The sequence below is a fragment of the Sebastes umbrosus genome, chromosome 9, assembly GCF_015220745.1.
Source record: "Sebastes umbrosus isolate fSebUmb1 chromosome 9, fSebUmb1.pri, whole genome shotgun sequence".
Taxonomy (NCBI): Eukaryota; Metazoa; Chordata; class Actinopteri; order Perciformes; family Sebastidae; genus Sebastes; species Sebastes umbrosus.
In genome coordinates this window covers 17,801,668-17,817,265 of record NC_051277.1, presented here as the reverse complement: position 1 = coordinate 17,817,265, position 15,598 = coordinate 17,801,668, and the positions used below count along the sequence as shown (strand labels likewise).

General features: G+C 39.4%; 1 protein-coding gene and 1 long non-coding RNA gene across 4 annotated transcripts in view; one reads left to right on the top strand and one right to left on the bottom strand.

The window, feature by feature from the left end:
- Positions 1-750: 750 nt before the first annotated feature.
- zgc:152774 (uncharacterized protein LOC553526 homolog) overlaps positions 751-15,598 on the bottom strand; it is an 18,649-nt gene continuing 3,801 nt past the window's right edge. Inside the window, exons 4-17 of one of the 3 annotated variants that reach the window (XM_037780373.1) lie at positions 14,789-15,009; positions 14,515-14,662; positions 12,517-12,658; positions 10,192-10,320; positions 8,542-8,661; positions 8,346-8,449; positions 7,890-8,006; positions 7,106-7,222; positions 6,146-6,223; positions 4,190-4,229; positions 3,710-4,065; positions 2,749-3,322; positions 2,452-2,627; positions 751-1,346 (exon numbers count right to left, since the gene is read on the bottom strand). In XM_037780373.1, the coding sequence (XP_037636301.1) occupies positions 1,190-1,346; positions 2,452-2,627; positions 2,749-3,322; positions 3,710-4,065; positions 4,190-4,229; positions 6,146-6,223; positions 7,106-7,222; positions 7,890-8,006; positions 8,346-8,449; positions 8,542-8,661; positions 10,192-10,320; positions 12,517-12,658; positions 14,515-14,662; positions 14,789-15,009 (2,479 nt within the window). In that variant the 3' untranslated portion in view covers positions 751-1,189. Of the gene's footprint in view, positions 1,347-2,451; positions 2,628-2,748; positions 3,323-3,709; positions 4,066-4,189; positions 4,230-6,145; positions 6,227-7,105; positions 7,223-7,889; positions 8,007-8,345; positions 8,450-8,541; positions 8,662-10,191; positions 10,321-12,516; positions 12,659-14,514; positions 14,663-14,788; positions 15,010-15,598 lie in introns of all 3 variants that reach the window. The other 2 variants (XM_037780375.1, XM_037780374.1) reach the window with 2 other exon arrangements.
- Positions 8,300-15,598, top strand: part of LOC119494479 — a 14,653-nt gene continuing 7,354 nt past the window's right edge. Inside the window, exon 1 of the long non-coding RNA XR_005208221.1 lies at positions 8,300-8,338. This is a non-coding gene — a long non-coding RNA (uncharacterized LOC119494479). The remainder of the gene's footprint in view (positions 8,339-15,598) is intronic.

Genomic DNA, 15,598 nt, shown 5'->3' with positions numbered 1-15,598 from the left:
GGAGGATATACAGTATAATATACATATAAACAGTTTACCACTTTTTAATGAGTGCTTCTTATGTTAACACATTTTGGGTTGCCAGGTTGTGAAAAGTTCCTTTGTGTGGTGTTTATGCTGCTCCAGCATAATAACACTGCCTGGATCAAACTCCATTCATTAACAAATTCTTAACATTTATAACAGCACTATTTAAAAACAGACACCAGTCAAAGGACTGTTGTTGTTGTTAATGGCTTAATATGACTCATTAATCAACCATTAATAAAGCCATTAGTTACAATTTATGAACATTTTATAAAGCATGGCTTATTTGAAAGCCGTAGCCTGTGGTGGTCAAACATGCTGCCAATCTGCTTTGTGGAAAATTATGCAATAAATTGTACGATTTGGTCCAAACTGTGACCACGATTTAAAGGACACATTTCCAGAGCTTTAAGCTGATTGTGTGGTGCACTACATAACTGTAATACAATATTAATTAACCTCACATTGAACAAATAATACAATTTCGTGCCCTAACTGAGACCCTAGGCAATAGTTTCTAGAGAAAATGATAGCCCCAAGACAAACATGATCAAGTGAAGTGATGAGAGGATTTCTCTCAAAGTGTGGATTTCAGAGAAACACGGTTTCATTATGAGACTTCACTGTCACCTTGTGGTAAATAAGAGGTACTGCATTTTGCATCAGACCGATGAAAAGCACAGCGTTAATTAACCCTGAAAATTAAGAGACAGAGAACAGTAATTGGTTTCAGTATTTTAATGCAAAAGTGAAAAGCATCGTTTATGGATGAGGGGGTTTAAGGATGTGTGAACAAATCTAGAATCAAGCATGACTCCACGTGTGTATAAAAACTCATTTAAATAGTCAGTAAAAACAGAAGCAAAACAAAAAAATAGCAATACATCACAACTTTTTTTTTTATAAATAAAGAGAGAATTACAAATTAAAAGGCTCATGTACAGCGATGGGGAAGAGAGGCTCACAACAATGTTTCGAGTATTCAAAACAATGTGACAAAAAACTGCCACTACCTAGCAATATGTGTGTGCGGCCAACAAAAGCTTGATAATCAGTGTGTGTTTATTACAACTCTGAACACTGAAGACTTTAAATTCCAACCCAAACTTTGCATAAGAATAAAGGAAAAACATAATCTTGCTGGATGTTATAACGGTACTGATCATAGTTTCAGTGAGTTGACCTCTATGATCTGCTGCAGGATGTTGTCCACGTCGGTGGTCTCCAGGCTGATGCCGGCCAGGTCCAGTTGGGGCAGCAGGGCCGTGAGGAGCACCACCACGTTGTTACGGATGCCACTCAGATTCTCCTGTGAAGATCTGATTGGAGAACAGCTTCATTGTTAAAGTTATTATTAAACATTTCAGTTGCTTGAGTGAAGAGGACACAAATTTTTGGAGAAGTGAGAGTAGAAGAAACAATAGAGTGCCGGTAAAGATTGAAGCAGACATTTATACTAAGATTGTTTGGTTTAAAAAGTAGACACATTTACGCCCCTGCACGCAAATATAATCCTGCCAGCTACAGGAAACGACTCCATTTTATACTCGAGGTATATAGAGACCATAGACAGTATATAAGAAGTGTACGTAGTCACCGTGACGTCACCCATTGGTTTGTGAACTGCCGTTTTGAAGCCTCAAGTTCGGCATTTTAGCCGTCGCAATCTTGTTTTTTTGCAACCAGAAGTGACACAAGAGGGTGGAGCTAAGTACAACCGAACGCTGAATAAGACGTTTTTAGACAACCAAAATGTTACAACTAACTTTCATGAACTGAAAACACACTGTGAAAGGGTTAAAGTCAACGCCGTGGTAGCAACCTGTCAATCACGAGGTAGCCACGCCCTAAAGCGTACCCCGCTGTATGGTCTATTTGACTCTAAATGGGACCATAATTTACTAAATGAACATCATGCTTTATTGAAGAAGACTTGAAACTAGCGATTGAGACCATAAACTCATGTTTACAATGTTTACTGAGGTAATAAATCAAGAGAGAAGTACGCTCATTTTCTCATAGACTTCTATACAATCAGACTTCTTTTTGCAACCAGAGGAGTCGCCCCCTGCTGGCTGTTAGAAAGAATGCAGGTTTAAGGCACTTCAGCATTGACTTAATTTTTCAGAGCCGGAGGTTGCCCACTGATAGAGACAGATGTTTATATCTGAAAGTCAGCAGTTTCTCATGCTTGGAAAATCTAACTTAACATGAAGTGACGGCAAACCAGTCTGGACCGATGTTCTTTTTCAGATATTTGTTCATGTATACTTTCCTTGTATATACAGAGATAATAAATAAAGTTACAGACGCTGACATTTTTTTTCTTTTTACTGCTATCCACCAAAATAAAAATCTGACCAGTGAACAAAGTCATTATAAATAGCTAGTGGTGCCGGTGCATGTCTTTTTATATTTACACACCTGTTGTCTTCACAGGCCTCGCTGTCACTGACTCCCATCTTGCTCTCAGTTTCTGTCTTCTTCTTAGGTATGTTCAGCTCAGGCTGCCCGATTGGCCCACACAAAGCTCTCTGATCCAGGATCACCGACTCCTGATGTCCTGGAGCCAGGATCGGGCTGCTGGACGACGTAGAGCTCTGATGTAGAGGAAGGAGAGTAGAAGATTACTATTAGATCTTCATTCAAGATTAAGGAGACTGAATCTCAAACACTGTGCTCAAATGTGATTGTTTGTCATTGGGTATAAACTCTACTGACCTCAGCCACGTCCGTCTGGCAGCCGACCTCTCTGCGCGCTTTTGGCTTTTCAATGCCGCTATCAGCAGTCGTCATGGTGCCTTCAACGCTGTTATCAGCAGTCGTCATGGTGCCTTCAATGCCGCTATCAGCAGTCGTCATGGTGCCTTCAACGCTGCTATCAGCAGTCGTCATGGTGCCTTGAGTCATCTTTGTGATTTCCAGACCCAGAAGCCTCCGTAGCCCCTGGGCCTCTTTTTCCAACGCAGCCAGCTTCTGCACGTTATCTTCCAGGTCACTCCTTTCTGGAGGCGGCGGTCTGCTCCGGGGCGTTTCTGTTCGACTCAGAGGAGACACCATCACCGTCTGGGTGGAGGGGAGCGAGTGGGTCCAGGTGAGGCTGGTGAGAGGTCGCTGTACCACGTCACCTGGTTTCTCTACCCGGCTGCTACTCTCCCGCTTGCTCTTCTCCAGGGATATTTTGTTGATTCTCAGGATTTGTTTCTCAGGATGCATCTCGTTGGCCACATTTTCTGAGGCAGGCTTTTGCTTCTTTTTCACACAGTAAAATAATGATCCTGGTTTCCTCCTGAGGCTGCAGAGGATGACAGCAAGTCAGTCTGTTTGTTTACTATGTGAAAATTAACTTACAGACTTTAAACATCATTCAGACAGGTTTTTACCTGAAACATTATAAAAGGGTTGACAGAGTTTAGATGTGGAGGGAGAACTCTGGTTGTGTACAAGGCAAGGTTATAATACTTTAGTGTTGAATTTTCAATTGTTTTTTATTAGGGCTGTCAAAGTTAATGCGATAATAACACGTTAATGCAAATTAATTTTAATGATACTAATTTCTTTTCTTTTCAGTAATGATGCTGATGATGTAATGGCAACGGCACTACTGTGAAATACACTGGTGCAATCATTTTAAGGATGATTATTCTGAACTTTCACACAGCTCACATGCAACATGCCTCACCTTAACCTCTCTGTGCCGTCTCCTTCTGGTTCCACCGGCTCCATGTTTGTGTCTCTCTCTTTATCTTGCAGCTTTGTCTCATTTCTCACAGGTGTGACTTGTGTTTTGTCTTTAATGACTGTGCGTCTTCCAGCGGGCTTCTGAGGTGTGACTGTACTTTGTGTCTGTGCATCATCATCATCATCATCATCATATATGTCTGTATCATGATCGGCCGTGTGATCTGGGCTCGTCTCTTCTGCTGTTCTTATGCGATCAGATGTGCGTGTGGACTGGAAGGTGGGCCGGGTCGGTTCGGATGAACTGCGTGCGAGGATTTGATGTTTAGCCGCCGGGTCCTGGGACTCAAACACCTGCTACACAAACAACCAGGCACACTTACAGTACAAAACAATGTATGCGGAAGTTGTAGAGCAAAAACAGCACACTGGTACCTTCATCAATAGGAAAGCTGCTGCAAGTTTCTAACTTTTCACAAACCTCCAATGATGCTTCTCGTTTTCTGCTTTTCGGATGCTCTCTGCAGGAAAAGACAAAGAGATTAATGAGTTGAGAGAGCAAGATACTCAAATCAATAACTCCAATTTATATATTTTTATAACTCCAATAGCAGAATTTGCTCTTACACAGTTTTACTGTCAGACTTCCTGCTCTTTGTGCTCCTAAACCCATGGATGATTGAGATTTGAGAGAGGCCTAGTTCTAATCCACCCCTCTCCCTACCCATTTCCACTTTGTTGGAGCATTGGCATGAAGGGTCCGCCACATTAAGTGCCATCCCAAACCAATTAGCAGGGAGTGGAAGTGGGTTGTATAACCCTCCAACAGCGAGCCTGCATCGACGGCGACTTTACCAGCTGCCCTTACTGACGACGTGCAACGCCGTTTTGTGTTCGTCATGGAACACGCTCCATAGAAATGGTTCTGTGCGACTACCGGTACAAACATTTACTCATAAACTGCTAAAACTAAGATAGACATTTAATATTGTCATACAGACGTTAAGAAGTTAATGCTTACATTTTATTCAGGATAAAATATACCGTTTTCTAGTCTAGAAAATGGCGAACGTGTTCATTTGATTGTAAAGTGTTGTATATCTATACATATATATAAACACAACATTATATTTATTACTTTTACCCCTATCAGCAGCTTTAACCTCATACTTTAATATATCTTCAACTATGAAATCCTCTGGTTTACTCTGGTGTTAATACTGCATTTATTTATACTGTACATTTTAACAAATATTCTTATTTATGTATACTATTCTTGCATTTTTGCATACTTAATCATAGATCCCATTTTTCAGCATTATTATTTGCACTGTTGTTGTATATTGTAGTATATATAATTTATATATTTCTTATTTTTTCCAAATGTATTGTTGTTATATTGTAGTATAATGCACATCGTTATCTAATTTGTTTTTATAGTTTCCTTGCTGAAGAGAGGGAAGTTTGTCCCTCCCACTCCATGACGGAGTGAACTCTGTTTGTAGTCCCACTCACAGCTCAATGAAGCAGCCTTCTTTAACGCGTACGGTATAAATACAGCGGCAAGGTCTGGGACGAACTTCCCTCTCTCCAGCAAGGAAATTATAAATAAATATATCAGGATCAGAATCAGAAATACTTTATTGATCCTGGGGGAAATCGGGTTACGTTTTGCTCCCATCCTAGAATAGAAATATATAACATACAGAAATTATAAAACAATATAAATAAGAACTAAGTATGTAAACAGATGTGCATTCAGCTCCGATTTGGAATTGGGCCAGAGTGTTACAGTGGGCCACAATTATATCAGAAATAGTAAGTAGGCACACCGCAGCCATACATATATAGATTATACAGTCCTGGTTACAAACCAAGTGTTATGAAACTTTTTATTATATTATTAACCTTTTATAAACCTGAAATTCCACTTGTAAGTTAGTCTGCACTAATTATCTTGCAACTTAGCTATCTAGCTAACTTCTGCCAGATAAACAGTAGCTATCTAAGCAACTTAGCTTAGATGGCTATTTAATAAACCATTGACTTCCAATAATTCACAAAAGATTTTTTATATTAGATGTTAAAAAAACTTTTGGGCTTAAAAGTGACGGGCAAAAACAACCAATCAACACTTGAATTCCTTTTCATTTATGGTCAGCAAGTCACCATGTTTTGAAGAACTGACTGATTTGTCGTTTCAGTCTATGTTGATCACAGTCAGGCAGAGTAGAGCAAAACTAGACACACGGCGGTCACATGAACCGGAAATGCGAGCGTGAAACTGACAGATGGAAACCACGAAATGGCACGTGAACCCACATGCACACACACACGCGGGCGTGCAGGAAGAGTAACAGTGCGAAACGTCTCTCCGTGTACAAATTCTCACACGGACAATGTTTGTGAGGTCTGGAGAAGTGAAATGGGGATTTACTGTTTCTTGTGGTTTTTCTGGTAGCTGGGTGTTAACAGCTCCTCGCCGTCTTCTGCTTCCTCTGGCAAAGAGCAGTTTCTGAAAGACAAAGATACTTGGCTGAGCAACTCAACTACTGCTAAAGTTCAGCTCAGGGCCTTCCTGTTACAGCCAACACGCCCACGCACCCAGATACTGGCCTCCATGTTAAGGCACATGTACGTGTGATGAGTATGTGACAGCTTAAAATAGTGAGGTTTTGCATCTTACAAATCAATCAGAGATATAAGCTTGTGATCGCTTATCTTTTTTGGAGCATTTTAAGCCTTTATATTATAGACAGTAGAGAGATGACAGGAAACAAGGGCGAGAGAGATACGACAAACCAGGGATATTGTGGCTGATGGTCTACACATATACGGATATGTTTAAGTAGGCGGCAATAAAAGCTACGTCAACGATACGTCAAATACCAGAGAGGAAGATTCTGAGCATGCGTAGTGAGCTTATTTTCCTATGACGTATTAACAAATCAAACACCGCGGGGGACCGCCGGTACAATAACCTTTTATTTTGATGTTAATAAAATGTACCCGAATTCACGAATATGTGGGATATTAGTACTGACATTCATGTAATATTACATCATAACGTCTGCTGTATTAGCTGTGTTTACAACAAGTTTATTTGCATATAGAGCTGGGGAGTGAGATCCGATCACAAGTGAGTCACTCAAGACGCATGTGGAGACACATTCTAACGCCAGGTGTGAACAGATGTATTTAAAGATGTCCATTTGTGTTCAGATCACTCAGGATGTATGTTAATGCCAGGTCTGAACAGGGCCTATTAGAAAAATAACGTTTTTTTTGAATGTCAGAAAATGTATACACCCAAAATACAAGAATGAACTTGAAAGATGAGCATGATACGCCCCCTGTAAATCCATTCCAAGGAAAGCAACAACTAGAAAATACACACTGGTAATGTGGATTGGGGTTTTGGCTGCAGTTCCAGTTTTCAGGATCCACACTGTAATGACTTGCAGGGACTTTTCGCCACTTCAGGCAGTCTTCACACTGTAGCCACAAGGGACCCCTGTAAATACAGACGTGTCAGTAAACAGAAGCATTACAGGAGAAGTCCATTCACCAAAAATCAATTATTATTAAGAATAATTTTCAAATTATCACGGTGACCCTACATTTGTGTACGTGAATGTGTCTGTTCAAAAGCTACATACAAGATACAGATATTTTCTGTTGAACCCGTTAACTTTCTGGTTCTGTACGCCATATAAGTAGTGCTCAGCTGGTTATAAAGGCTCTTGAAGTTCCCATAACTCAGCATGTTTACTCTTCTTTGCTCCTGTCAAGAAGCAGCGTCTCAACTCTCCGGTTTCAAGCTTTGGGAAATGAAATACCTATTTTCATTTTCAGTTGAATTGGCAAGTTCTTACATGAAAGGGTCATCAACTGACAGCCATCTCCCTGTATTATTACCATCATTATCCATAAAAGGCTTGTAGAACGTTGTCTAGTTATTTTACTCTCCTAGTGGCTTTAACAGTTTCGGGTACAGATTTAGAGCCAGATGGACCAAAATCATCTTTCAGTAGCACACCACACAAATTGTTTTTTCACACTTCTATAATAAGAAATCTTATTTTTAGCACCATACACATGCAATATTTTGGAGCCAAGTTATGAAGACACCTTTTAGGTCTGAAGAAGACAACTGTCAGACAAAAACAGTCAACACTCACTCCTGATCTGCGATTTCATCTCGGTCTACAGCCTCAAACTCTCGCTCTCTGGCCTTCTTCTCTTTCACCTCTTTCCAGTAGTCGTTCAGTTTTAGGCCCAAAGCACCGAGGGTGAGTCTTGGGAGAAGATAAAGGAAAAGACAGTGAATTTCTTGAACTGTTTTTTATTAATAACACAAAAGCACAAGGCAAATATTTACTGACAGGTCTGTTTCTCTAAAAGAAAACAATGTCAAAATGATTTTTAAGATACTGTGATCATTATCAGCTTCCCTGCTGTCAGAAAATTAAAGCACTTCCAGGAAGAGCTGCATGAGTCATTGGTGCTACGTTTCCTCTTTGTAAACATGGTGTGTAGCAGTATTTCTCTGCTGTAAGGCGAGCTAGTTAACTCCACAGCAAAAACTTCTTGTGTGTGTCTTGGTTGTGTTTGTTTCGTATGTGTGTGTGTTGTACCTGTATTCTTTGGTGTATTCAAAGTCTTGCTTGTTGTGGGCAGGTTTCAGAAAGTTACACTCGATGATACCGATGACCCCGACTCCCGCCCTTTGACCTGAAGCCTGGAGGGAATTGAGAAGCAGAGGCTAAATATGGAGCAGAGTGCTGCGCCTGTTATTCATGAAGACATGCAGAATAATCCTTCTCCTCTTACCTTCAGCTGGCAGCCCACTTTCTCGTAGGCTTTAATGAGTCGGTTCCTGTGGTACATCATGATGCCATAGTAGTCTTTGTTTTTCAGGTTCAGCCCAAAGGTCACCTTCACCTTCTCTTTCTGATAGACACCAGTCAAGGTCAACAGCACTGGACATTGGCAGGTTTCACAACAATACCAGTAAATACTTTACAAGTTGTCAGAGAACAGAAGCAAAAGCCAAACATTAAAATACTTTTTATACTAATTTAATACTAATATCAATGCAAATAAATGATAAAATAAATATCTCCTGCAATTATTGAAACTACAATTTTAAATGAAAGGCAAAATGGGGAAAACTGCTGTGCTCTACTGAACGACTTGTTCCAGCAGCTGTCAGATTTTTCAATGAATATTTTTAGATATGGCCTGGATCCATGGTACCTCTCAGCTGTTGATTATGTCTCAAAGGGCTTCTTATGATGTTATTTATTTATTGGTGTACTGTAAATACTGCGTCTTTGTTGTTGTTTGACTTGGTGGCAATCGATTTTCCCCAGGGGGATCAATAAAGCTGTCTATCTGTCTATCTATCTATCTAAACGCCATGAAATCGATCTGTGCATTAAGGAATTTGAAACTGCAAATCCTTAAAAGAATTAGCTTCACACAGCCAGACTACAGCTCACAGTTTTTGTTATGTGATTTACGTCTGAAAACAACAACTTGAGAATTGAATCAGCCCAGAAAAAAACATCAAGACTGGTGCCGATATGATAACTGAGTGTCTGTGTCAATATTCTTTTTGGACTTTTTTGGAGAAATATAAACAAAGAAAAAGGTAGCACCTGCACACGACTCCAGGCCACAATATTTTTATTAACTACGTGTCGATCCTACTTAGATCTTCGTCAGGTCACAAGTAGGATCAAAACGTAGTCAATAAAAATATTGTGGCATGGAGTAGTGTGCAGGCGTTACCTTTTTCTTTACCGTACTAATAGCCTTGCAAATACATGATGTGCGTATAATTTATCTTCTTGAATTCAGAAATATAAACAAAATAATTTTTTCATTTCACAAAAGAAGTTCTCAAATGTTAACTGTTGTCCAAACACAAACAGTTGCACAAGAATTTTGTCTAAATAAAATAATCCAAAATTGGATTTTTTGGGGGGTTTAAGTCAGTAAGTAATGAATATAAAAAGAATATCTAACCAGTATTTAATACTAGCTTTCGATGCTTGATAGTTTTCAATACTCGGTGCTACAGATACATTTCGGTTCATGTAAATGCCTAAAACTTGCATCAAGAACTTTCCATCTTGTATTGTGTAACATGTTTGTCTGTGACAAACCATAACAGTGGAAAGTCTTTGCCAGATTAAAGCAAAGATGCAGTTCCCAAATCCTCCATGTACAGTTCTTGAGAGGAGATGAAACAAACAACAAATCTGAAAGTAAATCAATAATACGTTCTAAACAGATATGAAAACCACATTCATTTTTCTCCTTTCAAACATCTGCTGCCTGATTCATCTCCAAAAGTGACTAACTTCCCACTTCCTGTTTGCATCTATAAATAGGCACAAATACAGATGATGACTTGGCATAATACTGTACCACCATCTGCACATATAAGCAAACACACAGATATTTTAGGGATACACTGAAGTGAGGTTTGTACACGTCATGTTCGATGTGTATCAGCCTCTTCGACACCAGCTTGGCCAGAATCTTCTTCCCCCTCAGTATAATCTGTGTCCTCGGCTTCAGATACAAGATACTGAGGTAGGCCTGAAACCAACACAGAAACAGACACATAGAGAGTGAAAAAGCAAGACATTTACTCTTAATTTATTCTATCTGACAACATTTGTTAACACTCTGTATTGACATTTTGATAAATTAGCCTGATATTTAAACTTTTAAAACTCTCAAGATTCTCTTGAAAAACATGAGTTAACCACATCTACTGCAATTATGAATCTTATAATGACTCTAAGATTGTCATAATGGCATTTAAGAACAACAATTTGAACATGGCTTTAAAAGGAAACTGGGACAGTGTTACTACAAAACCACAGGTACGTCTCTGGTAGTGAAGAAGTACTCTCCCTGTTGTGCTTGAAACTGGCACCCACATCTACACCCAGCCACACACACACACCTACACACACTTACACCCAGCCACACACACACCTACAGACTTACACCCAGCCACACACACACCTACACCCAGCCACACACACATCTACACCAGGCCACACACACACATCTACACTGAGCCACACACACCGTTTGCATAGGGCTTATATTCGCCATGTACTGTAGGGGCTTTCCGAATCTTTAACCACAACCACTACATCTGTTACCCTGGATTTTACTCTAACCCCATCTTAACCACTAACCCTAAAATCATCCAGAACGGCATTAAGCATTCTAACAAGCCTAAATATTGACGCTCTGCTATGAAATACGTGTATTTTCAAATTTGGTAAATTGGAATTTTTCAGATAAATTGAAGGATTAAAGAGGACCTATTATGCTTTTGCGCTTTTCCCTTTCCTGTATTGTGTTACATCGATTTTTGTGCATGTAAAAGGTCTGCAAAGTTACAAAGCCCAAAGTCCATGCCAAAGGGAGTTACTGTCCTTCACAGAAACACTGCTCCTGAACTGCCTGAACCGCCTTGCACGAAGTCCCGCCTTTTCTTCTGTAACTAACTATACACAACACAACATATTTGCAAAACTGCTAGTTTGGCACACCCTCAAAATAGCTAGTTAGAGCGGAGCTGGAACGGAGTCCAAAGAGGGGCAGGAGCTCAAACAGAGCATTTCAGACAGAGGGTGAAAAGAGGTGCTGCAACGCAGCCAGTATGAGAAAAACAACAAAGCTTTTTGAACATTAAAACATGTAAACATGTTCTAGGAGAAACACAATATACAAGTATGCACCTGAAAATAAGCATAATAGGTCCTCTTTAAGTGTTCCTTTATGAAATGAGAAAAATCTCTCATGAATGAACTTTCAATCCCAATGTATAAGCCAACATGGATGAAAAGTGCTCATAAAAATGGAAATATGAACATCTACAACTCCATGACAACTGGGCGAACTCCGTCTACTGATGGAGATCATGTGATATGATCAAAAGCTATACATTACACACTGTTGGTGTGATTAGGCAATGAAACTGTATTGCCTTCAGTTATCTTGTGTTGTAAATAGTTCTGTTTGGTTCCAGCAACTGATGCCTGCAAAATATGGCTTATGGGGAAGGAACCAAATATATTTTCATCTGGAAATGTTATTAAGTTTTTTTATTTTTACATTTTTTATGACTGCTTTGCAGATACTTTAAAGGAAAAATAAGTAATAACAAGTAACAAGTAAAAGTGTAATTTTTTTTATATTTTCATACTTTCATAGTTATTATTTAATTTTCTCATTTATTTATTTATTTTATTGTAAACCAATTGATCAAAGCATAAAAGATTCCCTTGGATAATAGAGATGGCTGTCTTGATGATTAATGTAATGGAAATTGATCTAATGGTTTTTCTTTTGTTTTGCTTTTGTTGTGATGTAAAATTGTCAAAACAGGCATGAGGTAAAGGTATTTGTAATTGTCTTCTGTAAATCCTCTGGCTGTAAAATTTAAAAAAGACTTTACTGCCTTAGGTAACTTAGTGTTTCATGTGACATCAATAAATCAGCACCACCTTCATACTGAAACAGCAGTACAATCATTTATTTTAATTATATACTCTATGTAATTACTGTACTAGTACTGCTATGCTCTACAATAAATACCAACAACACAAAAGACTACCACCATAAATGTCAGCCTTTACATTAGATAGATACGATCTGCTGTTTTAGTCAGTAGAACCAGACCGAAAGATGTTTCTTGCAATAGCAGATAAAATGTCCAACATACTCGCATCCTCCTCTGTGTTTTAATGATCACGCAGGTGATTGACTCACCCTGAGACTGAAGTGCATGTCGGGGGTGTTCTGTTTGTCTCTCAGGGATCCACCGTTCTTCAGCTGCTCGCTCTGAATCTCGGGCAAACGGAAGTCACTCTCATCGGTATCAAAGTCGATCTCTGGCTTGCCATCTTTGGCCCTTCAGGATAACACCAAAGGGGGCAGTTGTTAAAATAGGTAATAGCGCTCCGACGACTTTTGATTTTCCAGTCGTAAAGCTACAGAAATGGGTTCTGAATGTGTCTAATGGGCCCGAATGTCCAAACCAATATGAGAGCATCGCCGTACACTGGAGTTAAATCAGCACAATTTGGTAACACTTCATTTTACAGGTCTGCAAATTTCATGGTAATTACCATGTAATTTGCGGACCTGTAAAATGAAGTGTTACCCACAATTTCATTCACCCGACCGGGTCAATCTTGATGAGTGTAGTATTTAGTATTTGATGATAATAGTGGAGATACTTTGTTGACTCCAACGTAAAGAGGAAGTGAAACGGAAGAATGCCTGAGAAACTCCTAAACATGAACGGTTTCTCTTAGTCTAAACAGCACGAGGAAAAGGGACCTCAAATCTCTAAATTAAAATTTCATCTGCCCTTCACACGATGATAGGCTTTGTTTCTAAACGTGTTGTTTTGCATGGATTTGTCTAGAAGCATGCTTAATCAAATATCATATGTGTGTTCATGCTTATTTGAGTCTGTGTTTGCATCCTCATTAATCTCATTACGTTAGAGCTTCCAAAATCAAACTAAAGGAATAGTTTTTTTGCGGAAATATGCCTTTTGGCTGTGTTGCCAATAAGAGTTAGATGACAGATGTATTCCACTCTCATGTCTGTTTAGTTAATGAATCTACAGCCAGGAGACGGTTACGGTTAGCTTAGTATAATGACTGGAAGCAGGGGAAAACAGCTAGTCAGGCTCTACAAAGGAAGCACAAGGTGACTACCAGCACCTTTAAAGCTCACGAATTAACACTTACGTATATGGTTGTTTACTCCCTGTTAAAATGACAATTTGTGAGATAAAACATGTTACATACATACAATACATGTGCTTTAAAGGGGCACATCACATTTTTTTTTTTTTTTTAAACGTAGCTCTTTCCCCCTTCTGTCAGTCTTTATGCTAAACTAACCGTGTCCTGGCTGTAGTTCATATTTAAAGTGGCAACAGACAACTTTTCGTTCCCCCCTCTAGCGTTTATCAAGTGGTATTATTGTTGGTGCTGCTGTCACAAAGACAATCGGATCAGATATAACAGAATATGGTCGGCTAAATTTCACCATTGCTCATTTTAGAAAGGCAAGCGCAAGAAACGGTGTTCTTTGTTTAGGTTATCAAACGGACAATGAATCATAGATGTTTTTTTCTGGCTGCTAGCGTTATCAACATGGCTACCGCTTGCAGCCAGAAACAAACGTAGATGGTGTTTCTAGCTGTTCCTGGCTTCCTTGTAGCTCCTGGTTAATTTTTTGGCTGCTAGAATTAGCAGCATAGCTACCGCTAGCAGACGGGCTACTGTCCAAAGCAAGAAACAACCGTAAGAATCCCAATTTGAACTAGAAACACCGATCTCAGTGCTATGATAAAGGCAGAGTTAAAAACCTCAGTGTTTTTGTTATAAATATTTTTCAGCGGCGGCCCTTGTGCCTTAATTTTCCTGGAAGATCGCAATCTGGTGGCAGACATGATTGCATGAAAAAAGGCAGGTTTATAGGGAACCAATCTAAACTTAGATGGTGTTATATAGCCATTACATTGTGCAATATTTACTACAAAATGATAAGTTAAAGAAAAAAAAGCCACTTTAAGGGACAGATACAAGAGTATTAGTCTTATCATCTAACTCTCAGCAAGAAAGCGAATACGCGTATTTCACAAAACAATTTTTTTGCGAATTTTGAATTACTAACATGTAGGTGAAAAAAAACCTGTATTGTTTACTTTTGACCTAAATTCAGCTGAGCATTATGTATGATTCTGACCTGCGAATGTTGTAGATTAATATCTTGGTGCCTTTTTTGGAGAGGATGGAGTCAAAGTGCGTATGTATCTGCTCCTGGGAGGTGATGATGGAGTGTTTGAGGATGGCTGCCAGGCTGGCCTCCGAGTCCTCGGTCACCACCAGAGACTGTAACACTGGGTTAAGGTCAGGACATAAAGGAGCTTGCAAGGTGACAAACATATTCTCTACCAAACAGTGTGAAGAAAAAAAACACCTCTTTTACTTCCCATGCCTTAATGCTTCATGAAGGATATTGGTCTGTTGGTTGAAGGGGACAATGGGGACAATGACAGCCTGGGCCTTGATGTTTTCCAGGTAGGTCTGAGACAGCATTCCCACAGACAGGCAGCCGCCGTTCTTGGTGAAGATAAGCGCGTCACGCCCCAAACGCATAGAGCCAGACTTGAAACCGTTCCCGTACACGCCGATGGCCTGCTGACTGGCTCTACTTGAACCCTTTTCTGTAAAACCAAAGCTGGACATAAGGGTGAAGGGGAGAGTGAGGAAATAAGGACGCATGATTGTGTGTATATTATAAATATAACAAATAATTACTTTCATTGTAGAAATGAATCAATAGATGTCAGAAAAAAATTTGAAAAATGCCAATTTTACATTTTTCCAGAGAAAAGGTGTCTTCATATTGCCTGTTTCGTCCAACTGACAGACCGAAACACAAAGACATTTAATTTACAATGATAGAAAAAAGCAGCAAATCCTCACATTTGAGAAGCTGAAACAAAAAATTCTTAGCTTATTTATACACTTTAGGATTAATGGACTATCAAACTTAAATTTATGCCACTCTAGTAATGAATCAACTAATTGTTTCAGCTCTATGTATACAGCATGTGCGTAGTTGCATGCTTATTTGTGTGAATTTGACGGACACTGTGACATGTGGGTCTTTGTCAGAGAATGAGTGTCTCTGCTACAAAATGCGGTCTAAAAACGCTGGTGAGTCACTCTCTGTGGTTTACATAGAGAAGAGAGGAACACCGTCAGTGTGCATGACAACGTGCAAGAAAATGTTTCTGATGCCACATTGTCAACTTCATGTGGAT